This window comes from Papaver somniferum, chromosome 7 (assembly GCF_003573695.1).
Source record: "Papaver somniferum cultivar HN1 chromosome 7, ASM357369v1, whole genome shotgun sequence".
NCBI classification, from domain to species: domain Eukaryota; kingdom Viridiplantae; phylum Streptophyta; class Magnoliopsida; order Ranunculales; family Papaveraceae; genus Papaver; species Papaver somniferum.
The window spans coordinates 268293226-268320870 of NC_039364.1; the positions used below are offsets into that span (position 1 = coordinate 268293226).

Genomic DNA, 27645 nt, shown 5'->3' on the forward strand with positions numbered 1-27645 from the left:
AAAACCACACACTACATCCAACGAAGTAGAAGATGGTTTAACACGAAGTAAAGGTACACAAGCAAACATAGACACACGAATATACATGGTTCGGTATGATTACCTACGTCCACGGGGTGAAAGGATGAATGTTATTATTTCTTTTCTTTGATTACAAGTTGTTCTCTCCCTTTCAAATGATGAAGCTCAAAAACTCGAGTATGATGCCTTGTTTTTCTCTCTCTCAACCTGCCTCTCTCTCTCGACCAGCCCTTGTATTTATAGGCCAAGGTCAAGATACAACAGAATTACAATGTTGGTCACATTACATCAATTTTAGCTGTTCCCTATCGGACCTGCACTGCTCGCCCGACTTTCTGGTTTGACCGATAGAGTCTTTTTTTTGATAGTTCTTCACCCGAGGTCGAGTCTTGATCGTCTGGTTAACACGATGTCACCCTTCTTTCTTCTTGTTCCTTTGTTTGACCATCTTCCTTCGTCTGACCGAGTGCTTTATGATCGTTCGACCGACCTGTCAGGAGATAAAGGTCACGTCACATCCGACAACTGTTGGGCCATCACGTCCGACCCACGTGATACCTTGCTCTTTGCGCCGTTCGGTTCTATCCTGTGCTTCGCCGCTCTTTTTTCTTTGGTGTATCATAGCTTAGGATCTTGCCACCTAGCCCTGTGGATTATCTACACCTACATTCACCATTTCTCCGTCTTCTTCTTCTTTTTCTTCTTATGTTTCTACAGCTTGCAATGCACTAAGAACTGGTCCATAATGATCAGAGTGAGCAACCATGCACTCATGTAACAACAAACCAACCTCGCGTTACCGATAAAATCTTCCTCATCCGCTTCAACTGCGTTTATCAAACAGTCTTCCCAAGCTATACAAGTATCTTTCCATCCACCCTCTTCCATAAACCAACAGGCTGCCTTGAGAAGTGGCTCGTAGTGTTCAGGGTGAACAATAACACATTTTTCTAACGATGTCAAAATCTTGCCACATTTAACTTTGACATCTTCATCCTTCTCACACCCTTCTTTCACAGTCCTCCCAAGCTTTATACTTATCTTTACATGCACCCTCTTTACGAATATAAACCTTTTTCTTCACCTTCTCCTTTTTCTCCATTGCTGCTGACAGATACAGGAAAAGCGTTTGCTTTATCTTGGTTTTCTAAAGTGCTGGTTCCAGGGGTTTTGTTTTCTAGGGTTTCAGAAGCAGGAGAAGAAATTGAAGAACCCATATTCAGAGAGTTTAGAGACGTGAGAACCTGAGATGTCACACAATTTCGTTATAGCCTCTCTCAGTTGAAAACAAACACTCTAAATATAGTTTAAGCAAAAACAAACATTCTAAATATAGAAATCGGATGATTTCTGGCTTGCACACCAAGATTCGATATGGGCTGGCCCATATGCCAAAGACTCTTTTAGTGCCCCCACTCATATGACTGCCATAGGCCCATAAGGGCCATAACCAGAAGGAAAGACCCCCTCGGAGAACAAGAAGTGTCAAGTTAAAACTTAAAGCAAGAACAGCACTACATTGTTCAAACACTTCAAACATCACCAGATGCTCGTCTTTAAAACACAGTTAAAAACCAGACCCCCTACTATAAATTGTCCACGGTTCTGCATAAAATTCTAAAAACCAGGACCATGACTATAACATCACCACTAGCAATTGTCTGACAGTTAAAAAATGCCATTACCACAACAGTTAAAGAAAACATTCATGAGAAAACTTGCACACTACTCAGAATTAAGCTTTCTTTGCCTTTTTGATGATGGTTCGATGTTGACTGTCTGGTTGACAATCGAACAACCAGGGAAAGTCTGGTTGATAGTTTGATCTGAACCGGTGAAAGTCTGGTTGATAGTCGAACAACCAGTGAAAGTCTGGTCGACAGTTTGATGCGAACCGGTGAAAGTCTGGTTAGTTTGATGCGAACCGGTGAATGTCTGGTTGATAGTTTGATTCGAGCCGGTGAAAGTCTGGTTGATAGTTTGATGCGAGCCGCTGAATGTCTGGTTGATAGTTTGATGTGAACCGGTGAAAGTCTGGTTAACCTCTGCTTTCTGTTTAGAGCCAGCAGCATCGCAAGAAGTAGAAGGTGCAGATTGTTCTGAAGATGCAGCTGTAGTTGCAGCTGCAGAAGAAGTAGATGGTGCAGATTGTTCTGAAGATGCAGTTGTGGTTGCATCCGTTGTGGTCTTGCCTTTGCTTTCGCTGTTCCTCGTCTTCATTGGTGTTAAATCTCTCACAACCCAAGATTCACCATCAAAATAACACTGTGTTCTAGGCCTCTCTTCTTCAGAGTCGGATCCAACTTCACCCACTCTACAAGTTGTCTTGTTGTGATCAGTCCCGCCACATGTACTACATTTTCTAGGTTTCTTCTTTGAGTTCTTCTCCATCCAAGACATCTTCCTATTGACACGAGGTCTACCTGGTTCTCTTATAATTGTTCTAGATGGATAATCTTCGCCATTGAATTCAGTCATGTCCTACATTCAATTTCAGCATAATTCGTTACAATACAACAGCCATAACAATACACTAGCGTTCATGTACCAACAGTTTGTGTATTCCATTCAATTTCAGTAAAATTCATTAGAGTTCATGTTCTTAATCACCAAAACAAGTTAGTACATCAACAAAAACCATTTAAATCATTATATGCTCGAATCAGGAAACCCTAAATTAAAATTACTAATTTAGGATTGGTGACTAGAAGTGAGGTGGTTCGACAGCTATAAATCTCACTTTCTCCGCAAGTAAAATATGTGCTTCTTCATAACTTCCCACTAAGACATCATTCTTGCATGATTCAGTGGCAGGTGTGTTTAATCTGAAGACATTCAAATATGCTTGAGCCCGTGAACAAACAAAAAACACTCAGTACTTCGTACAGCACAGGTGCCTTCATTTCAGTATATCAATGTCTAATTTCCTTATTTAGACCAGTTACCCGCGGTTGACCTACACCATCATACGTGGATGGAGTATTCTATCTTAGTTAGAATAAAAAAAAATGTAGATTGAAATGTCCTACTTGTTATACAAAATAGGCTTAGCTGTATTTTGTGCGTCAATCCAGTACAACTATACAAGTACAACCGATGCGAGATGTTTCTCTAATAATCAAAGAATCTTAGCACATAATTATTATAAAACTGAGTGAACTAATGTGACTATAACAACCATTAGAAAACCCTTGAACACCGATTTAACATCGAATTTACTTCTTCACTGCGCTACCTAATTTACCATTGATTTTCCAAAAGTCCTGCTGGATTCTCATAGACATGTTTATAACTTACTTATCCAACATTTTGAAATGGAACATCAATAGACTCTACAGCGCATATGTTCAAGTATCTTTCCTACATACAAGAGAATTCTCTATTGTCGGTTCATACACAAAAAAGTACTCATGAGTATCAAATGCTATCTAAGTTTTGTCAATGCTGAATAAAGTACCCTTATAGTTGGCTGTTCTATCAGGCAAATATTACATTCAGAGAATTGAACAGCAGGTTTATGCAATAATAGTCAAATTTAAAACATTGATAACCAGCAACACATGTAAGTATTCCTATCACTAATTACATGCATCTAAAGTAATACCCTCGAGTCAGGAAACCCTAAAATTAAAATTACTAATTAGGGATTGGCGACTAGGAAGTGAGGTGGTTCAACAGCTATAAATCCCACTTTGTCCGCAAGTAAAATTCGTGCTTCTTCATAGCTGCCCACTGAGACATCATTCTTGCATGAGTCAGGGGAAGGTGTGTTCAGTCTGAAGACATTGAAATGCCTGAGCCCTTGAACAAACAAAAATCACTCAGTCCTTTATACAACACAGGTGCGTTCATATCAGTATATCACTGTCTAATTTCCTTATCTAGACCAGTTACCCGCGGTTGAGCTAGAACACCATCATATGTGGATGAAGTATTATTCTATCTAACTTAGTCAGAGAGAAATGTACATTGAAATGTCATCCTTGTTATACAAAGTAGGCTTAGCTTTATTTCGTGCGTCAATCCAGTACAACTATACAAGAATGTTACTAAGATATGACCGGTGCGAGATGTTTCTCTAATAATCAAAGAATACTACCGAATCGTTATCATAAAACCAAGTGAACAAACGCAACTATAACAACCATTAGAAAACCTCTGAACACCAATTTAACATCAAATTTAATTCTTCAATGCGCTACCTAATTCACCACAGATTTACCAAAAATCCTGCTGGATTCTCATTGAAAAGTTTATAACTTACTTTATCTAAGGTGTCCAGATTTTGAAATGGAACATCAATAGACTATGCATATGCTCAATATCTTTCCTACATACAAGAGAATTCCCTCAATATCTTTCACTCTGCATACGCTCAATATCTAAGTTTTGTCAATGCTGAATAAGTACCTTATGGTTGGCTATTCTATAAGGCCAATTGGACAACAGGGTTATGCATTCAAGGGCTCAACAGTGTCAACCCCAAGAGTTATGACTTGGTCCTCTCAACATTGATAACCAGAATGCAATAATCAAATTAACACATTGATAACCAGCAACACATGTCAGTATTACTATCAACAACAATTATAAACCCTTATTTCTTACTGCACTAACAAATTAACCCTAAAATTCCCAAAGTTTTTGAACCCTAAACTTCGAAATTTACACCATTAACAAAACGAGCATAAATGCAAGGGGATTCGACCTACTTACTTGTTTGGACGAACCATTGCTCCGATTAAGAAACCCAACATAAACCCTTCAATCCATCTTCCTAGTTCATCAACTATAACTAAAATACGAAAACCTAAATATCACGAATTCCTCACCATCTTCTTCTCACAGAAGCCGAGAAATGTCTCCGTTTTTTTTTAAATGTAAAAAGAGAAAAACAGAGGGAGTAGAAGAGATAACGGGGGAAATTTTCACGAAAATCCTGTAATTGACAGTCAAATTTCTCAGAATCGTGACTCGTTAAGATGTAAACACGTGTCACCATAAGCGCACGTGTCATCTAATTTTGATCCAAAGGAGACCTCGCTGCTCGGGGGCAGGCCGCACCAAAAAATAAAAAACCAAAAAAAAACAATGCGAACTTCTCCTCTTACTCAGCTGTACCGGCGTATCCAATCTATATTTTACCCTCCGCACCACCAACCCTCAAGTTTTGGGCCTTGCAACAACTCACTATGATAATCATCTATTCCAATACTTGCAACATATTATCACAGGTGATGCTGCCGGGTTCGAACCACTTCAACAAAGGCTAGTCACGCTGCCAATTAAGGAAGGAGGTCTAGGCGTGTACACCATGGCGGACACAAGCCAGTACTGTTACCTTGCGTCATGCCTCCAGACTCGAGCACTGCAATCCACGATTCTCAGCAACACGGACGTGCCACCGTCAAGCTCTGTATTCCAATCGGCCCTCGACCACTACATGCAAGCCTACGGACTTACATCCTCTACTTTCAACATCACGGCCACTGCCCCACAACCCATGAAAGCCCTGTCAGTACATTACTTTGCCATTGTCAAGAGGAATCTTCCCAACAGCTTTACACTGTCGCCTAGAGAAGCGATTCTTTGGCAGATTAATCAGTTACCGCACGCGCTGGACTTCCTTAAAGCTATTCCAATTGCAAGCCTCAACCAAAACCTTGGGCCTCAGAAGTTCCGAGCCATCATGCAGTACCGATTGGGGGTGCCGTCTTTTGCAGAAGATGGTACATGCCCATGCTGCCACCGCACCATGGACATCTATGGCGATCATGCCATACACTGTGCAAACGAGGTCGGCCTTAAATTTAGGCACGATTTAGTTCGTGATGTTATTATGGATATATGTTACAAGGCCGGTATCGCTGTTAGGAAAGAAGTTTCTTTGGCTTTCCTGGACGATGGGAGGGGCCTTAAACCTGCAGATGTTTTTGTATATAATTGGGAGAACATACAAGACGTGTGCTTTGATGTCACTGGAGTCTCGTCGTTTGCTGGTGATGGCCTTCGTAGCTTCACCACTGGGCGCGTTATTTCTGCTGCTATTAGTCGCAAAGCGCTAAGTATCTACACAAGTGCACAACTCATGGATACGACTTTGGTGTTTTGGCTTTCTCCACACTAGGCGAACTTGGAGATGATTTTGTGGTTTTCTGAATAGATTGCGAAACTGCTTATCTAACTATGACGCTAACTACAAGATAGGTAGTTCCCTTTTTCAAAGGGTTGGAGTAGCTATTCAAAAAGGTGTTGGGGGCAACTTGTTGCCAGGCTCCCAACCCTCCCTGCCAATGATGTATAATGCACTCTTGTTCTCTGCTTAATAAAAGCCTTAGCGGCATCCCTTTATTAAGAACGCGAAATTGGGGGATAAAAAAACTAATTGCGGGATAGAGGAAAAAGACAGAAACTGGATCCAAATATCAAATCAGGGTCACCCCTTATCTAAGTATTTTTTTTTAAATTCTAATCTACCCCTCATTAATCAGGTTTAGTGGTTAATAATAATTAGTAAAAATCTTAATTATTTGTTAAATGATTAGTGTGTATTTGTATTAGTATTTGCGTGAATGAGATGAGAGTAGATGGATGGAAGAAAAAAATTGAGAGGGAACTTTTTTTGGTGAAAGTGGAGGACGATTGTGAAGAGAGAATTGCTGCTAAGAGGTTGAAAATTTAATTTTTTTTCTTTGAATCCACCATTGTTGCAGCCGAAATAACTCGGTGCCGGCATTGTATTCAACCGAAAAAACCATGCCGGCATTTGTTGGAAATTTTCATAAATACTTGCCACGTCCGGGGGGTCCGGGGAAATTTTCTGGGTTTGATCTTCAAAACCTAATTTTTTTGGTTTTAATCAGTCCACTTCCGGCACAGTCAGTTAATTCTCGAGCATGCCGGTATCTATGCCGGCATAGTATGTTGCTTAAATTTCAATGCTGGCATATGATGAAAAGTATCCAGGAAACTTCAAAAAATTTTCACTTGACTACCGGCATTGATAGATTTCTATCGAGCATGCCGACACCATTTTCGGGCATGGTCTTTATCACTTCCAGCATGTCTTCATCACTTCCGGCATGGTCTTCATCACTTCCGGCATGGTCTTCATCAGTACCGCCATGTCATCACTACCGGCATGGTCCTCATCGCTTCCGAATAATAGAAAAAAATATCGCTTTCAAGGGAGTGGGGAAATGGGGAAAATTTAAAAGGGAAGAGAATTTGAAAGGGAATGGGGAAAATTTAGAGGTTGAAAGGGAGTGGGGAAAACTCTAATTTGAAAGGGAATGGGATAAATGGGGGATATGATTTTGTTTTTTGATTTTAAGTTTCTTGATTTTTATTTTGGGCAAAGGGTATTTTAATATTTTCATACTAAAAAATCACCCCTTAGCACACACCATGGGTTGGGGAAAATAATCTATATCCCCCAATTAGTTTTTTTATCCCCAATTTCGCGTTATTTTAATTATACTGATTTTTTAATAAAAAAAAAAAGAAAAAAAAAATGCTGAAAAAAACTAAAATTTTGTTTCCGTCACTTCAGTTTTATATCCTTCGACCCAAATTTTTCTGATTCTTCTTCAGCATCTATTTCCTTCAATAATCTCTGTCCCGCAGCTTTGAATGCCTCGAGCACTTGCTCACGATGATCAGGGAGACCAACAATACAGTCATGGTACACTGAAGTGACCATACACTCGGCTAACGATATAGTAACTGCGGCACATTTATCAGGAGCATCTTCCTTCTTCTTGTATGCTTCTTTCACAGTCTCCCCAGGCAATAAAAGTATCTTTACATTCACTCGTTGGGAAACAGAGATCCTCGTTTTCTAGGGTTTCAGAAGCATATGAATCAAAAGAAGAACCCATACTCGGAGAGTCTATACTAGAAACTTGAGAGATATCACAGAATTTCGTTATGGCAATGGCCCGACTGAATAAAAAACAAACACTAAAATATAATCGGATATGATTCCCAACTTGCATAAGTCTTGTCTGAGCTTGGAGTGCACTCCAAGCTCCGATATGGGCTGACCCATATGCCAGAGAGACAACTCCCAAGGTTAGAAGTTGGAACATAGCACTAACTATAAATATGGAAAGTCTGAAATTGCACAAAACTTTGTTTAAATGTCAAAATCATAAACCAAAAACAAAACTCAATCTAAGAGCTCTGGATTTCTTAAAGTTGCCTGTGTGAATGAATAATTCCATAAAATAAAAACTTGAACGCTAAAGGAAAAGGAAATGATACTGTTGAAAAAGGAGAACACCGGATTCTTCTTATGCAACTTTACTGTCAGATTCTGCTGCACTATCTCATTCATTTTCTGCAACTTCATTATCCAGCTTTGTACCATCCTTTATCTCTGCCTCTGTCTTCTTCACCACTTCGTCTTCTGTTTCTGCAGAGTTATCCGTCAACCCAGTTTTCTCAACTTCTACATCTGCTTCCTTCAATGTTTTCTGTTCTGCAGCTTTCACTGCCTTCAGAATGGGCTCATAATGATCAAGATTTGCTATCATACACTCATTCAACAGTGAAGCAACTTCATGACATTTATCATAAACATCTTCTTTCTTCTCAAGCACTTCTTTCATACAGTCTTCCAAGGCAATAAAAGAATCTTTACATTCACCACTTTTCATAAACAAGTGAAAACCACGTTCTTCCTCGTTTACACCTTCACCCTTTTCTCCATTGCAGGTGACACATACCTGATCTTGTAAACATGCTTGATCTTGGTTTTCTAAGGTGTTGGTTCCATCAGTGACAGTTGAAGAACGTGGTTCTTTTTCTTCAAGGTTTGAGGTTTCTAGGGTTTTAGAAGCGGAAGAAGAAATTGAAGAACCCATATTCAGAGAGCTTAGTAACTTGAGACTGGAGATATCCCGAAGTTACCTTATGGCCTCACTGAATTATTAACAGACACTGAAAATACATTTTAAACAGAATTGCAGATGATTCCCGACTTGCACAACAATTGTTCGGAACTTGGGGTGCACTCCAAGCTCCGATATGGGATGCCCATAAAGGAAAACTCACATTTAACTATCTCATTCAAAATTATCTACTGAAACAAAACAATAATTTCTGAAATATCTCCAGTTTATTCACAAAAATATTTATAGTAAAAATTCATGTAGCATGGTGCACACAATTTTTCTGAAATAAACCCTTTCAAATCAAACTATCAATTACTCTCGATTGTTTCAAAATTCCAGAAATTGCAGAAGAAAGGATGATGAACCTTTCAAAACCTTGTTTCTCGTGCAACATCAACTGTTTACTTAACAAAGCACCCACGAGCCGAAAGGATTTGGACGCGACGTTCCAATCCTAAAGCTCCCCTGCGCCAAAGTGGCAGAGGCGACGGTGGAACCCAGGCCAAAGGCCTGGGTGATACCTAATTTTATTTGACGAAGCAGGGCAGGAAGAAAAATAATTCAAAATTAACTATTGCAGCAAAACAACAAGTTCTGAAATATCTTTAATTTGTACTCAAATGATAATGTCAAACAAAAATTAGACCCCATTGAGAAACAAAAATTTACAGGTGAAAAGGATGTAACGATTTTTTGTGACGGTAGGAACTCTGTATTTCAAGAAAGGATGATGAAGCCTTCAAAAATTTAAGTAGTCATTGCATAAGGACAGGTAGATAAACCTAGAAACTGCACAAGAAAGGATAATAAACCTTTTGAAAACCCTTGTTTCTAATGCAGCATCAACTATCTATTTAACAAAGCAGGCAGGAAAGCAAAAACTCACAGTTAACTATCTCATTCAAAATTAACTATTGAAACAAAACAAAAAGTACTGAAATAGCTCCAATTGATACTCAATGATTTAAATTGTAATGTCAAACAAAAATTAGACCCCATTAAGAAACAAAAATTGCGATGATTAAACGATGTGCTATGTTGCAGTTTTCTAAGGCATTGCATAAGGATGATAAACCCAACAATTACACAAGGAAGGATGATGAACCTTTCAAAACCATTGTTTCCAGTGCAACATCAACTATTTACTTAACAAAGCACCGACGAGCCGAAAGGATTTTGACACCCATCCAAATTCTAAAGTTCCATTGCACCAAAAGGGCAGGGGCGAACAGAAGTATCGGATGCCTAATTTCATTGGACGAAGGAGGGCAGGAAGGAAAACACACTTAATTATCTAATTCAAAATTATAGCACAATAATAAGTTCTGAAATAGCTGCAACTTGTACTCAATGATTTAATTGTAATGTCATTAAAACAAAAACTAAAATAATAATTAGACTGATTGTGAAACAAAACTGGAAAATACAAAAGATTTGGGATTTCGTTAGTGTTACCTGAGCAATCCCATCATCAATTGATACACAATGGGAATTCCCTCAAATCTGATTTCCTTCTCTTCTCCTCCTTCAAAATTTAAAAGAAAATACTTTGTCAAAAAATGACATTACTGGATTCTTTGATTCTTCTTCTGCAACTTTGTTATTCAATCCTACTTCCTTCACCTCTTCGTCTTCTTTTTCGTCTTTTCCAGCTACTACACTCTCCGAATCTGTTTGCTTCTCTATCTTCTTCTCAACCAATTCTTCTTCTGCAATTTCATTATTCAATTCTACTTCCTTCACCTCTTCGCTGCCTTCTTTTACAGCGACTACACTCTCCAAATCTGTTGATTTCTCCTTCTTCACAACTTCTTCTTCTTCAATTCTTTCAATTTTATTCTGCAATTCAATTCCATTGTCATTCTCAATCTCAATTTCTATCTCAATCTCCTTAACCTCTTCATCTCCTCCTCTTTCCTTGGATTCTTTCTCCTTGTTCAATTCCTCCATTCCCTTGGTAACTTGTTGTTCAGCAGCTTTTTCAGCCTTGAGAATTGGGGCATAATAATCAGGATGAGCTTCCATACAATTCTTCAATGACAAAGTAACTTGATAACATTTCTCAACAACATCTTCTTTCTTCTCTTCAGCTTCTTCCATACATTTCTCCCAAGCAATAAAACTATCTTTGCATCCACCTCCTTTCATATATAAACAAAACCCACATTCTGCTTCTTCTTCTTCACCCTCTTTTTCTTCTCCATTCTTTGAAGAATCACCTGTCTTCTGATCTACTAAATCAACATCTGAATTTTGATTTTCTAGGGTTTCCGGAGGAACTGGGTTTGTTTGATTTGGGATTTCTTCTGTGATTTTCTCTACCATTTCAGAATCAGAAGAAGAAGAAGAATTCATGTTTACGGAGATTGGGAATCGATGGAATTTGGGATTTTTGCTAGTTAAACCCTAGTATAAAAAACCTTGTGGAAAGTGGAAACAGTGGAATTGCTCTTGGAGGTGCTTCTTGGCCTTGGAGTGCAGTTCAAGTCGAGGTGCTTACTTTCATAGGAACGATTTTTTAGGGACCATGTTTTTTTTGGGACCATGGTCTTATTACGCTAACCTCCCTATACTTACAAGGGGTGTCCCAAAGTTAGGTAAATACCCGTCTATCCTTTACTTTAATTTTAATTAAAACTAACTTAATAATTATATTAATCTAATAATATACATCCAATCTAAATGAATTTATTTACCAAAATCAAAATCAAAAGGGCAATCAAAAAATTTTAGTTTTGAAAAAAAAATTATTATCTTCTTCTCTCTTTCCTTGACGTTCCTCGTTCGATTGAAAAACCCATCATTCTTTTTAATTTGTTTTTGGATAGGAAAATTGAGTAGTAATCATCAAAATATGGTTTAAATGGATGTTAAAGTGGCATGTTCGGTTAGGAATAGTTTAAAAAAAAAACTAGTTTTGTAACCGAACATTCTAAAAACCAAGAACACTTCGGTTATCACGAATTTAGTTTTTCATAACCGAACTCGGAGTTCGGTTGGTTCGCAAAAAATTCTAAAACTAGTTAGTAACCGAACTCTACCCATAATAATAAAAAAAAATGTAACTGAACTGTGTTATTTTTCCTACTGTGTTGAGTTATGATATAACCGAACTTTACCTACCTTGTTCCGTTGGTTCGCAAAAATTTCTAAAACTATCTAGTAACCGAACTCTACTCATATTCCAAAAAGATTTTTTTTTCCAATGTATCCGATCTGTGTTATTTTGCCTACTATGTTGAGTTTCAATTTAACCGAACTTGTTCTACTATGTTCGGTTTGTTCACAAAAATTCTTGAAAAACCGAACTCTTCACTAATTGCATACATGTGGAGTTCGGTTAGATATGTTGTTGGGTTAAAGTTTGCGAACCAACCGAACATTACTCTGTAAGTCCTATAAACAAAGTTCGGTAACCTGTGTATATGGAAAAGGTAACCGAACAACTAAAAACCTCCATTAAAGAACGAGTCCGGTAACCTGCGTATATGGAAAAGGTAACCGAACTACACTTTCAGATGAGTTCGGTAACCTGTTCTTCACATAAGGTAACCGAACAAGCCCAAATCTACCCTAAAAAATTACAGTTTTTTGAAAATTTGGAGCAATTCAACCAACATTATCTAAGTTTGAAACATACCTGGGTACCCAAATACTCTTCCTCCGGTGTGGTTGGTAAAATCCTTGTTTTTCATGTTTACCTTCTTCATCTTCTCCAACTTTACTCTCTCAATAATTCTGCTTCTTTTAAAAAAAAAAAAGCCATCTGATTTTTTAATCTCGTTAATTATCTTTAACTTAATCATTTTAGTAATCACTACACTAACTATTATTAACACTAACTAACACTAACTAATCATTACCAAAAAATTAATCAAGAGGGTAATTTAGGTATTAATATAAATATCCAGATAAGGGGTGACCTAGATTTACTTCTAATGTCTTTACCCAAAATAAAACCATGACCCCCCCAAAATAACCATGGTCCCCAAAAAACCGTTCTTTCATAGACGCCTAGGCGGGCCAGGCCCAAGTACCCAACACAACTTTTTTACATTACATGTCCATATTGGTCAAGTATTTTGCATGATTTATAAAGGGGAAGCCAACATTACTAAGTGTTGATACTGTTTCATATAGGAAAAAAAGATCCCACCGATCCTGGCTGTTGGATCGATGAAATGGTATCAGTACTTAGTAATGTTGGTGTCCCCTTTATAAATCATGGTATTTTGGAACTACTAGCAGCACAATAACCCACGATTCTTTGAAGGGATACCAATATTAACGGGATGATACCGTTAATACATATAAGACAAACTAATGTCAACTGATCATGACAGTTATGTCGATCAAATGGTATCACCGGTGTTCATAGTGATATGCTATTTATAAAACATGAAATACCTGATCATCCGGAAATATGAATAGCGTTTTAATAAATAAAAAGGTTATGCAGTGACTTAATTGATTACGCGTTGCCTAGATTTTCCAATGATTGATTGTTACGCTGCCAGAATAAAAAATTTTGGGCACCTAAGCGCAAGAAAAATTATGTATCTGCAATACGAAAGAGTTGCTTTTTTCTGTTTTCTGCCTACAATTTCGTTCAGCTTTTGTTACATGAATTTTGTCTCACCACCACCAATTATATCCAGAACCAACAAAGAATGACCCAATTATTATTATTCAAATGTTTGGTTTATGATCACACTCTTACACATCCATATCCACTAAGGTAAATTTGGTGTCCTTTGTGGATAGATTTGAACAAGATTTTATGTGAAGTCTCTGATGACAAAAACCAAAATGATGATAATGTCAAAAATATCTGGAAGTCTTAATATTACCATACAAGAGATTTTGTCTTTTCACTATTCAATGACCTTATTTTGACTTACTCAGTAAAACACAAGAGATTTGTATTTGCTCGAAAACACGCCCGAAATTTGTTTATTTCTCATCATGGAAGAGATAAGAATCGGATTAAAGAATGCAGGCGGAACATATTAAAAAAAAATTAATTTGGAGAGAGAGCTTTGTCTGACATATTAATTTTTTTGCAATTTGGAGTGATAGATTTGTCTGGATGCTGGCCTTCCAATCAGGCAAATTCACAATAGGTTATAGAAGTTGTTACTTCATAAGAAAATAATCCGTCAAGATAATCTGATTATTATCAAAGTAAACTTGAACTTTAAAGCCTTCTTGAATAATTATGTGAAATATATTTTGGATAAGGAAATATAGCATAATTACATTGAGATGAAGGTATTAGCTTAAAATATCCAAGGATTTGGCAACAAACATACTAAGTATCATCTAAGAGACTTAGTTAAATCTAATGACCAATCTGTATGGACTAACTCCAATATACTTTTAAGATAATCAACTAGACAGTCAGACTCAATCTTAAGAAAAGTATATCAAAGAGTTGTATCTCAATTTCTCGATTCAATCCTCACTCAAACAAATAGAAATTTATGAGCCTGATTGAATACAAGAGAAATAACTTGAACGGTACCAAAGACCAATGTTCAAGGATCAATCAATTTCTATCAACAACCAAATGTTGGATTTACCAGTTGATCGATTCAACGCACAACCTGTGATATTTCAATTATATAAAAAAATATAATACGGAAAAGAAATAACACAGACACCAGAAGTTTTTTTAACGAGGAAACCGCAAATGCAGAAAAACCCCGGGACCTAGTTCAGATTTGAACACCATACTGTATTAAGCCGCTACAGACACTAGTCTACTACAAACTAACTTCGGTCTGGACTGTAGTTGAACCCCAATCAATCTCACACTGATTCAAGGTACAGTGGCGCTCCTTACGTCTCTGATCCCAACAGGATACTACGCACTTGATTCCCTTAGATGATCTCACCCACAACTAAGAGTTTCTACGACCCAAATTCGAAGACTTTAATAAACAAATTTGTCTCACATAGAAAAGTCTACAGGAATAGATAAATCTGTCTCCCACATAAATACCTATGACTTTTGTTCCGTCTTTTGATAAATCAAGGTGAACAAGAACCAATTGATATACCAGACTTATATTCCTGAAAAACAGCTTAGAAATATCAGTCACCTCACAATAATCTTAATCGACTAGCGAAACAAGATATTGTGGAATCACAAACGATGAGACGAAGATGTTTGTGACTACTTTTCTATATTGCTTGTCGGAGATATAAATCTCAAGCCAATCTTACGATTGCACTCAATCAGGATAGAAACAACAAGATCAGATCACGCAACTACAAAGAAAATAGTTGGGTTTGGCTTCACAATCCCAATGAAGTCTTCAAGTCGTTAACCTACAAGGTTTCGTGAAAAACCTAAGGTTAAAGGAGAATCAACTCTAGATTAAGCAACTAGTAACACACAAGAGGTGTGGGGATTAGGTTTCCTAGTTTCTAGAGTTCTCCTTTATATAGTCTCCAAATCAGGGTTTGAAACCTAAGTTACCTTGGTAACAAAGCATTCAATATTCACCGTTGGATGAAAACCTGATTAGATTCAAGCTAATATCTTTCAACCATTAAATCGAACTTAACTTGTTATACACAAATGAAATGAACCTTCATTTAGGTTTGAGTAACCGTACCTAAACGTGTACACCTAGTTGGTTCAACAATAGTTAACTAATGGTTAGCCATATGAGCACTTTCATATCAACCTTCTTCATCTTCACCATAACTAGTTCAAATGACTCAAATGAACTAGTTAGAGAGTTTTTCAATTGCTTAGATCTCATACAAGTATACAAGACACAATTGAAGCAAAATTGGTTTTGATTCACTCGAATCGATTCATGAACATTATAGCCACGGTTTGCAAAGATTGCATTCCTTATTATATAAATGTTTTAGTTCATGAACAAACCGATTTTAGAAAGTAACCTACCTAAGTATGCGAACAGGTATGCGTACTTAAGTAACCGGATTGAGTTTATTTTCCACTTTCAAACTCCAGCTGAAATTCACGGACGTGAACTTTCCGCTAATATGCGTACGGGTACGCATACTCACCCGGATTTCCAACAACCGCCAGTACGTGTACGTGTACGCATGCTCTGGGTTCCCGGTTTTGGACTTTTACACAAATGTGAGAACACATTATGTTTATATCCAAAGATGGTTACATGTTCTAAACTCTCATTTCAATCATTGAAACATTCTTAGAGGACGTTATATAGTTGTTATCCACAAACTATTTTTCATCAAAGCGATTTTCAAGATATTGAAATAATCAACATGACTTTCGTCACGAGTAAAGATGAACTTGGCCAAAGCGAAAGCTTACCAACACATATTTCTAGAAATAGATAAGCGAGATAAACTCGACTCGAAATAGCAAATGTGTATAATCGAAGTCTATAGAGCAATACGACTTTTGTCTCAAAATAGGAGATATAATAGATAGACTTTTGAGTGATATATAAGTTCAAGTCTCCACATACCTTTTTATCGATGAAGTTCCACAAGTTCCTTGAATAGTTCTTCGTCTTTGCATGATGAACGTCGTGGAGTCTAGAGCTCAACTACACTTACTATCCTAGTCCGAGACTTATCTATAAGTAGACTAGAAATCAAGACTTATAGTTTTGGCAACTAAACTTGACAAACAAGATTGAGATAGCAACGCTTGCGAGTTCGACCAAGCAGTGCTCTAACAATCTCCCCCTTTGTCAATTTTAGTGACAAAACTATCAATACATATGGAATACAAAAAAAATAAACTTTGTAGCTTCTCATCCAAATGCTTGATCTCCTTGGTTCTTCAACATTACTCGAAATCTGTGTCACTTCCAAGTACTCCAATGATTCCAAAGGTATTCAATTCATCATCATCGCTGTGGAAGATCCGTAGCCATAACAATGAGAAAACAAAAGCTTTCAATCATTGTTATACAGTGTCATAGTATTATTACACAACATCAAAGTTCAATTGTATCACAACTTCGATAACAATACTATGGTGATATGTATCACTCCCCTTTAGTCAATACTTCATCTCACATGAAAACCAATCCTCCTTACATAATGATCCGAAAACCATATGTATTTGTAGTGTGAACTACACATTAATTCTCCCCCTTTGTGTCAATAAAATTGGCAAAGGTACGAAAACTAGTGGAATCCTAATGAAATTTTCATAGAGATACTTCATGACCGAAAGGAAAAGCACATATCAACCTTTTTAGATGCAATCATATAGTCGAAACTAAATGCATTCATCAAGGAGTTTATAAAGATACAAGATAACCCCTATAAAATTCCGCAGCCGCATTCCCCACAAAGATTTGTCAATTAAGCACAAGTTCAATTAAGAACTCTCCTCCATAAAATGTCATTCTCGAAAGAACAACAAGAGCGACCTTACTTTCACAAGAAAAGAAGGATTTCTTTGGACATTAACAATCACATAAGAATATGAATTTGTATCCAAAAATCTCAATTAAATTAACTACAAGAGAACCAATGATTAGTTTAATCGGAAATGCTCACAAAAGAAAACTTACGGAGCCGCACAATATTCCGATAAAAAATATGGATCATGGAAGATCAATACTGCGGAATACACAAAGATTCATTCTATTCTATATAACTATTTGCACAATGACATATAATAGACTTTAATCTTTGTAAACAAAAGCTTATCCTATCTTCCATCAATGTTTGCATAATGACATGATAAGCTTAACTTTTGTTTCTCAAAAGCTCATTCAATCTTTTATCAATACTTGCATATCGACATATGAAAGACTTAACTTTTGACCACATATGGGACAATCACAGTTCGCAGACGAAAACACACATATCCCATGACAAGTTGTAATATATGAAACCATAAAGATTAATACTTCAAAATCATCTTCCAAATAAACTTTATAATTTAAATAAATAAATCTAAAAACATTGCAAAATGAAAATCGTTGGAAATAGCTATGTGTACTCACAATAATGGCTATTTCAAACCCTAGTCATCCTTCTTAAAAACATACGAATAAATTCTCATAAGAAGTTTCCTAGATATTAAGACCTTTGAAAATTCTTTATCGTCCCCTACTCCTTGTCGTCAACAACCATTGGGACATAAGGTTCATGAAGATAGGAGTTGATATCAAAAAACCTTCTTGACTGATGCCGAACCAGGGCCTCCTGAATCCCAAGAGTCCTAAAAAAGCCTTTATTTGCTGCACTTCCTTTCTTAATTCCTTCAATTCTTCAAGAACACCAGAAAATTTCTGAAGATTCGAAGGGACAGCTCTTGGTTTTCTGACATTCCTCCTTTTCCTTTTCAAGTTTGAGTGAACAGGAGGAAAGTCTTTTTCCTTCATTATTGATGGCTTAACAATCATATTAACATGTTTTCCATCAGAAGTTATGATGCTTGGAGTCTCCATAACTATATGGGTTTGTGAGAGGAATTTCTCAGAGCAAGATCTACAAGCAAACTTGTGATAAAAGAGTTTCTTAGGGAAGGAAAAAAGAATGTAGGGTTACAGGACCTTTATACAATTAAAGGATTCACGTACGCACAACTCTTACCATATAAAATGCAGAATTGTCTATTTTAACCCTCTTTTATTGAAAAAACAAAGAAGACTTTTCCAATATCGATTCGATATGAAAAGCGGCATGAATTCCAGACTTTACAATGCTCACAAAGCAGAAACCAAAAAAAAAAAAAATCAAAACATTTCCCCCCTTTTTTCTCTCTAAAGCCTGAGGTATGCAAAATCTTGTCTCTTTTGATCAGGCACATGAGACAAGATGCACTAACCAACACAATTTAAATTGTTAGGGGGTGAACAATAATCTTTCCACCATATCTTTTTCGAAAGGAATTCATAGAGGCATGTTTCTCATAGTGTTTAGACCACACATTTCTTTCTAATGAGCTAATCCTTTCTTTGGTGTTAGAGCATGGATTGGTCGAACCCACCAAGCGTTGGTATGTCAAGTTTGGTTGTCATATTTTAGTGAATCAAAACTCATGTTAAGAGTCACTTGATTATGTACTAGAGTCAACTTCATATAGGTTAGCTTGAAAGTATTAGGATATGAGACATTACAAGTATTGCGAAGTCTTGAAGATGTGAAGAAGCAAGGAGCTACAACGACAACAATCATCCTTCCACTTGAGGTTAGTAATATTTGACTTGAACTTTTTCATTCCCTAATGTATCTTTCAAGTCGTGCATATTGAAAACATAACTGCGAAGCATATTTGAACTCTAGATAGACATAGTATTAAGGAATACAATACGAGGTTTATTGCTTAACTATGAAACTTTGTAGATAAGACATCGTCATAATCATTTGAATGCTATTGTGATTATGTATGGGTATGAGGTGAGGATTTTATCCTAGGGAACAATGTTTACATGTGTTCTAAGGAAGTAAGTTCATAAACTTGTTTGTGAACCGAAAAGGAAATTTCCAGGTGTTATTGGTTTTGTTATTCATTGCATATCTTATGAACAACCAATATGTGTGATTGAGTATAACCGCTCACAACTTGTTTGTGTTCTTAGTAGAACTATTCACAAAGGCCTGACTTATGTATTGGTATGACTTTTATTAGTGAAACCGATCTTAAGTAATCACCTGAGATGGTATGATCGGGTTTGTCTTTTGTCTGACCAATTATGGGAAAGGGGAACCGATCCTAGTAAGAGGTGCAGTACATCACAAAGGGGAACCGATCCTTGTATGGGGTGCAGCAAGTTTTATATCAGAAAGGGGAACCGATCATATGGACATGTGCAACACGTTTTTAGGAAAAGGGGAACCGATCCTATGGACATGTGCGACACATATAAGTTAGATACCACATATATGTGGGGAACCGATCCTAGTACCTAGTCAACAGAATTTTGGAAAGCTAGTGTCACTATGTACAATACTCACATGGAGGTAGAACCGAAACTTGTTTTGTTAGAACCGTTAAACCCATGATTGTTATTGAATGTTGGTTTGATCAATCGCATAGTTCTTGAAAGTCGGATGAACCAATTCTAAACTTGTTTGGAAGTGTGGAAAATCGGTTTAAAGGTTGTAAGTGTGAAAGAGAACTTACAAAGTAAGGATGTCGACATACTTTGAACACGTGCTATGAATGTTTATTTCTTTAATTGTTCAAAGATATCCCTTAACGGCTAAGGGAAGAGAATCCCAGGATCGAAACATAAGTAAGTTAAGAATCTTTAATTAAGGTTATTAATTTCATTTTGTAGGGAAATTCTAGAATTAGTAATGTGCATTTACTAATTAGATTTTCCGAGAGATTTCGATCATTATTTTTGGACAGAACATTTCCAGGAATTGTGAAAACCGAATTTGTGCTTTAATGAATATCTTGAGAATATTTTCGGTTTTGGAAATTCCTTGGTGTCCAAACTTCCTTGTCTATAAATACTTGAAGTTTTCCTTTCTAGCAACTAATCCTTCGTAACAACAAACTTCCTCTTTTGTTGTTGTTACTGGTGTAGCCGCCTATTCCGAGAGGAGGGTAACCTAATTAGGAGAAATCTCTTACGGCCGCTCAGTTTAAAGTCTTCTTTGGGATTGAGAAGCTCTAGCGTGTACCGTTGGTGGGAAACTAGACAAATTGCGGTTTATCATTAATTTTCGATTGATTTGATTGACTAACAGTGGTTGAAATCTGATTGCACCTAGTTTGTTTATTCTTGAGAATCTTCTCTTCTGATATAAGATTCACTCAAGCTAGTTCAGAGTTTCGACAGGGATCTTTAGATTGTTGTTAGTTCTAAAGACGATCTTGTGATAATCCATTGTTAACAGACTCCGTTCTGTGCGTGATTGATCACAAGAGATTCAAGTGATTGTGTGCAGGTTTTTATTGAAGATTTAAGAAGATTTGAAGACAAAGAAGATATTTAAGATCTGACTTGGGTTTTATAATCTTTGGTGTGCACAATACTTGTTTTGGTAAAAGAGGATCCAATTGATAATCGATTTATCCTTGTGGTAGATTGGATTGATTAATTGAGTAGATCGGCATAAACACAATTATTTGGATTAAGAGTGTTGTTGGCTTAATCTTAAAAGATTACTTCGGTAATTGAACATAAGATAGATCTAAGGACTTGATGAAGGAGTTTATGTTAAGATAAACGGAAGAGCCTTTGTTTGACTCATATCACTTGGTTGAAGAGAGTTGATACCAAACAGATTTGTTGTTCCTTTACTGTTTGGAATACGAACTAAAGGAATTGTTCCAAGTACGTGACTTATTTATAAATTGGAGGCGTAGGAATACAGACGGAATTAGGTGAACTATAGGTTTATTTGCTTGGTCTCAACTATACGAAGTTGGTATAATTTTGTGTAGCGACTTAATCCTGAGAGTATTCAATTCTGGACAAGGTCCCGGGGTTTTTATGCATTTTCGGTTTCATCGTTAACAAAATCTTGTTGTGCCATTTACTTTTATTTTCCGCATTATAATTGTTTTATTATAATTAAAGTAAATTACATAAACGTCAATTCATATTTACTTGATAAGCAATCTTATTGTGTTTGGTTAAGTCCGAACCTTTGTATCAAGTAAACATACTTCGTTGTTGTATTATCTCGATCTCGTATCCATAGAAGATCGCACGAAGTGTGAACCGATTAGTTGTATTGTATCGACTCTGTCCATAGACAGTCACTTTCGGAGAAAGGACTTATAGGTAGGAAAAGTTTTAGCTTGAGGTATATTTGGGTACCCTCGCCTTTTCAATTGGTATCAGAGCTGGCAAACACGAAAAGATCTAACAATCTGTGTTTGGTGCGATCCAACCTATAAGAATGAAATAAAGTTCTCATGAATCGACTTCAATTAACATACCGCCAAGATTTGACGGAACAAACTATCTATGGTGGAAATCTTCTATGAGATCTTTTCTTCAATCACGAGACTTTAATACTTGGTTATTAGTCGTCGATGGTTATATTCGTCCAAAGATAGAAAATTCAGAAACTGAGTTTAAACGCTTAGTAGAGTTTTCGAACGAAGAAAAGGCCCTTGTAAAGCAGAATTCAGATGGTTTGAATGTTATTATTCATGCTGTAAGTCGTGATTTACAACATCATGTGTCAACATGTCAAACTTATAAAGAAGCTTGGGATAATCTTCAGATCGTATTCGAAGGAAATTCATCAGAAAAATAAGCTAGACTTCAAACTCTCACCTCCGAGTGGGAAAACCTTCGAATGGATGACAACGACACTTTTGAAGAGTTTCACATTAAACTCTATGAGATAATTAATGCTTCTTTCTCATTAGGAAAGACTATTTCTGAAAAAGATATAGTATGCAAGATTCTCAGATCGTTGCCATCTAGATACGATTCTAAGAAGCATGCAATCATAGAACCAAACGATCTTTCAACTCTCTCACGAAGCACACTCGTTGGTAAGTTAAAGATCTTTGATCATGAATCACAGTCTATTCAAAGTAAATGAATCACTTTTAAAGCAAGAATTCCGAAAGCTCAAATGGAAAGGAATAGACAGTTGGATGATTCAGATGAACAGATTGCAGAAAATTCTGATGATGAAATTGAACAATCATTTTCATGAATTACTAGACAGTTTCAAGATCTCTTGAATAAAAGAAACAAGAGATTCGTTAAGGATACTTATCGATCTTCTCGACCACATGATCGAATTCCTGTCAAAAAGGATCATGAAGAAGATGATGAATATCATCCGCAGTGCTTCAAGTGTAAAGGGTTTGGTCATATTGCTAAAGACTGTCCCAATCTTAAGAAATACACTGGAAGCAAGGCATTGGCTGTAACTCTTGATGAGAAATATGATTTATACGATTCTGAAGAAGAGGAAACAACTAACATTGCATTAGTTGTCAATCTTATTTCTTCCTCCTCCATTAGTGATTTACCCATTTTAAGAATGGACATGTCTTCCGATGTTATTAAATCACCCAATGATAAAGGAAAAAATAAGACATGATGCAAAATCTGTCTCAAAAACAGAATTGCTAAAAGTTGCATATGCAATTCCAGGCAATCCCAAGATACTTTGTTAGTTCGAAATAAAAAAAAGGAGATCTTTTCATACTATACTAGATCAAGAACACTCTGGTTGTTCAAAATTCCATAATGAGAGAAAATCGCATACTAATGCCACTTGATCGGTATTAGAATTCTTTCCTCACCATGTGTGCCAAATCTTTGAGTGAGGAAGAAGAAAAATCAAGGCACTTTTGTGTAGATTATGGAAATAATATATAGTATTTGAAGATATTTGATATATTCTTATTTTTAGGAATATTATATTTTCGGTAGTATGAAAAATATAAAAAGACTCTTCTCCTATTTTGATCATTCCTTGTCCGTACTATGGGTCTGGATCAAATGTTTCTCTGGAGAAGATGCAAGATCAGAAAGATCATCTTAAAACCAAGTATGATTATCTCTTGATATTAAGGGTAAAATCAGAAAGGGAGATTGGCTTAAAAAGAAGGAAAGAGAGAATACTCTGAAGAAAGGTCAGTGTATTGAGGCACTGACACACTTTTGTGTTCAATCAAAGACAGAATTACATGCTCTTGCAGAATCCTTCACGAAAATTTCTCATCTGCAAGAGATTCTTGTCAAGCAACAAGGTTTTCTACTTGAAGAAATTCAAAAGCTGAAGAGTAGTAATCCACCTTCATTCAGCTCTGACATGAAGGACTAGGTTACAAGGAAAATAAACATCAAATTTTGATTTCTTTCATTGATTGTATTGGTCTATTAATGAATAAAACTATTATGAATAAAATTATTTGATTGGCAATTTTCCTTGTGATAGTTTTCGGTTTACATAGCCTGTGCTTAAATTCTTTTATCTTATTGCTATGTATGTTTATGGGATGTTTGATTTCGGTTTTACTACCTTAATATTCGATCTCATCTATTGTGAACCCTTATGGTTTGGGTGACTTTTTGATTTAGCAGGATTAAGTTCTAGCCCATGTTGGTAGGATTCATCAAAGAATCATGAGGGGTTCTGGTAGAAACAATATGTGAAAAAGTCACAATATGTTGAATCGGTTTTGGTTTAGCATAAAAGCATATGTGTTTCGACGGTTTTCAACTCTTGCTTGCAATTGTTAAAACCAGTTTTCAGCCTTTCTCTGGCAAACGTTGAGGGTTGTTGTTATTCTTTTGTTTTGGCATAAGAATGACAACGTGATGATATTTCGATATCAATTCTCCCTGGACGAAGATGCAAACATATTGGAGAAGTGGATGTGAAATTTGAGGTAACAATCTTGTTAGTTAATTGTTTTCCTGTTTAAGAAAAGCCTGAGTTTATATTATACATATTTGTTTCTTTTGCTTAACAAAATTTCGGTACAATTGATGTTTATTCCATGATGTGTGTGTGGATGTGTGATTCAATTGGTTCCGGTTAAGAAAAACTATTGTTATCTTGCTTTATTGTGTGGTATCAATTGTTTAGGCTTACAAAATTTCGGTACAATTGATGTTGTGTGTGATTCAATTGGTTCTGGTTAAGAAAAACTATTGTTATCTTGCTTTTATATGGTATCAATTGTTTAGGCTTACAAAATTTCGGTGCAACTGCGGTGCTTTTAATATCTATGTTGTTTCAGTTGCTTCCGGTTGAGGTGAATAATTATGCAAGTTGATTTATTTTGCTATGTATGAATTATTTATGGCTTAACAAAATAAAAAGTGTACGTGATGAGTTGTTTAGTCCAATTCGATTCCGGATAAGAGAAACTAAGTTAATTCTGATCTTAGTTAGACTTATCGAAGTAAGGTTTCGGTTATTCAAGTCTAATTGAATGCCTTAACAAGAAATGATAGTTAACTAACCTAGTACTTGTCTTGTTTAAAATTGAAAGGTCTAAGTTTATGGATAATGAGAACCTGATGAGAAAAATAGAGTTTATCTTTATTTTGGTCTTATCGGATTAAGCGGCTATTTTTGAACAATCGGTTTAGCAAAGGGACTAAAGTGCTTATTTGATTTTTGGTTTTCTAAACTAAATTGGAAAAATTGTTTCGGACAATTGTTTCCTTGATAACATATCAAAATAAAACTACTTGTAGTTTCGGTTTTAATATTGGTTATTAGAATATGATGTATGGAACCCTAGTGCCTAACTCTACAGGTTTGCAAGTCTATTTTGAGATTTGTAAGATTCTTTTCGTGTTGTCCTTTACTTTTTCGTTTCTTTGTCATTTTTGTGACAAAAAGGGGAGAAATATATGGAGTAAACAGGTGATACTGGCATTGATTTTATATTGATTGGTATCGCTAAGGAAAAGAAGAATGGTGCTTGAATGTTTATCTAACGAAAGAGTGAAAACACATACTAAGGGGGAGTAACATGTCATATGAATTGGTATAACAAAGACGTGCGGATTGAATATCTACCTATCTTCCTTAGGGGGAGTAATATCTTTGTTATTATAATGTCAACATCGACATTTTCAAGGATTGAATGTAAGCAGTTTTACTGTGCTGTTGAATCGGGAATCAAGCGGATGTATAATGAATTGTTGTAATTTGTTTATCCATATGATGTAAGAGTATTGTCACTAAAATCGACAAAGGGGAAGATTGTTAGAGCATGTCTCGGTTGAACCCACCAAGCATTGGTATGTCAAGTTTGGTTGTCATATTTTAGTGAATCAAAACTCATGTTAAGAGTCGCTTGATTATGTACTAGAGTCAACTTCGTATGTGTTAGCTTGAAAGTATTAGGATATGAGACATTACAAGTATTGCGAAGTCTTAAAGATGTGAAGAAGCAAGGAGCTACAACAACAACAATCATCCTTACACTTGAGGTTAGTGATATTTGACTTGAACTATTTCATTCCCTAACGTATCTTTTAAGTCGTGCATATTGAAAACATAACTGCGAAGCATTTTTGAACTCTAGATAGACATAGTATTAATGAATACCATACGAGGTTTATTGCTTAACCATTAAACTTTGTAGATAAGACATCGCCATAATCATTTGAATGTTATTGTGATTATGTATTGGTATGAGGTGAGGATTTCATCATAGGGAACAATGTTTACATGTGTTCTAAGGAAGTAAGTTCATAAACTTGTTTGTGAACCGAAAATGAAATTGCCAGGTGTTATTGGTTTTGTTATTCATTGCATATCTTATGAACAACCAATATATGTGATCGAGTATAACCGCTCACAACTTGTTTGTGTTCTTGGTAGAACTATTCACAAAGGCCTGACTTATGTATTGGTATGACTTTTATTAGTGATACCGATCTTAAGTAATCACCTGAGATGGTATGATCGGGTTTGTGTTTTGTCTGACCAATTATGGGAAAGGGGAAACGATCCTAGTAAGAGGTGCAGTACATCACAAAGAGGAACCGATCCTTGTATGGGGTGCAACAAGGTTTATAGCAGAAAGGGGAACCGATCCTATGGACATATGCAACACGTTTTTAGGCAAAGCGGAACCGATCCTATGGACATTTGCAATACATATAAGTTAGATACCATATATATGTGGGGAACCGATCCTAGTACCTAGTCAACCGAAACTTGTTTTGGTAGAACCGTTAAACCCATGATTGTGATTGAATATTGGTTTGATCAATCGCATAGTTCTTGAAAGTCAGATGAATCAGTTTGAAACTTGTTTGAAAGTGTGGCAAATCGGTTTGAAGGTTGTAAGTGTGAAAGAGTGAAAAAGTGGGGGTACAACAACCATACCCAATATTTCGCTTAACAATCTGTATGGAAAAAATCCAATATACTTTCTAGAGAATCAACTAGACATCAATCTAGATAAAAAGTATATCAAAGAGTTTATATCTCAATCTCTCGATTTGATGTATACTCAAGCAAATAGAAATTTGTGAGTCTTTATCAAATACTAGAGAGATAACTTGGATGGTACCAAAGACCAATATCCAAGTGTCAATCAATTTAATTCAACAACCAAAAGGTCGGATATTCTAATTAATTGAACAACGCAAAATCTGTGATATTTCAATTATATAACAAGATATAATGCGGAAAAGAAATAACACAAACACCATAATTTTATTAACGAGTAAACTGCAAATGCAGAAAAACCCCGGGACCTAGTCCATTTTGAAAATACATTGTATTAAGCCGCTACAGACACTAGCCTACTCCAAATTAACTTCGGTCTGGACTGTAGTTGAACCCCAATCAATCTCACACTTATCCAAGGTACAGTTATGCTCCTTCGTCTCTGATCCCAGCAGAATGCTACGTACCCGATTCCCTTAGCTGATCTCACCCATAACTAAGAGTTTCTACGACCCAAAGTCGAAGACTTTAATAAACAAATCTGTATCACATAGAAAAGTCTACGGTAATAGATAAATCCGTCTCCCATGAATATACCTACGAGTTTTGTTCCGTCTTTTGATAAATCAAGGTGAACAGGAACCAATTGATAAATCGGACTTACATTCCCGAAGAACAGCCTAGTATTATCAATCACCTCACAATAATCTCAATCGAGACAGCGAAAAAAGATATTGCGGAATCATTAACGATGAGACGAAGTGTTTGTGATTTCTTTTATATCTTGCCTATCAGAGATATCAATCTCAAGCCAATTATTACAATTTTACTCGTACGATAGAAACATCAAGATCAGATCACACAACTACAAGAAAGTAGTATCGGTCTGGCT

General features: G+C 36.3%; 2 protein-coding genes across 2 annotated transcripts; both read right to left on the reverse strand.

The window, feature by feature from the left end:
• Positions 1–1517: 1517 nt before the first annotated feature.
• LOC113293794 (cell wall protein DAN4-like) lies at positions 1518–4888 on the reverse strand. The gene is made up of 2 exons (XM_026542298.1): positions 4738–4888; positions 1518–2502 (listed from the first exon to the last, which is right to left on the reverse strand). Exon 2 carries the CDS (start codon positions 2497–2499, stop codon positions 1747–1749), a length of 753 nt encoding a protein of 250 aa, XP_026398083.1. The 5' UTR covers positions 2500–2502; positions 4738–4888; the 3' UTR covers positions 1518–1746.
• Positions 4889–10241: 5353 nt separating this feature from the next.
• Positions 10242–11380, reverse strand: LOC113300383 (gelsolin-related protein of 125 kDa-like). The gene has a single exon (XM_026549603.1). It carries the CDS (start codon positions 11271–11273, stop codon positions 10446–10448), a length of 828 nt encoding a protein of 275 aa, XP_026405388.1. The 5' UTR covers positions 11274–11380; the 3' UTR covers positions 10242–10445.
• Positions 11381–27645: the final 16265 nt, after the last annotated feature.

Bases quoted from the DNA above. Each gene is read 5' to 3' on its own strand.
- LOC113293794 (XM_026542298.1), bottom strand. From the start codon at position 2,499: ATGACTGAATTCAATGGCGAAGATTATCCATCTAGAACAATTATAAGA.
- LOC113300383 (XM_026549603.1), bottom strand. From the start codon at position 11,273: ATGAATTCTTCTTCTTCTTCTGATTCTGAAATGGTAGAGAAAATCACA.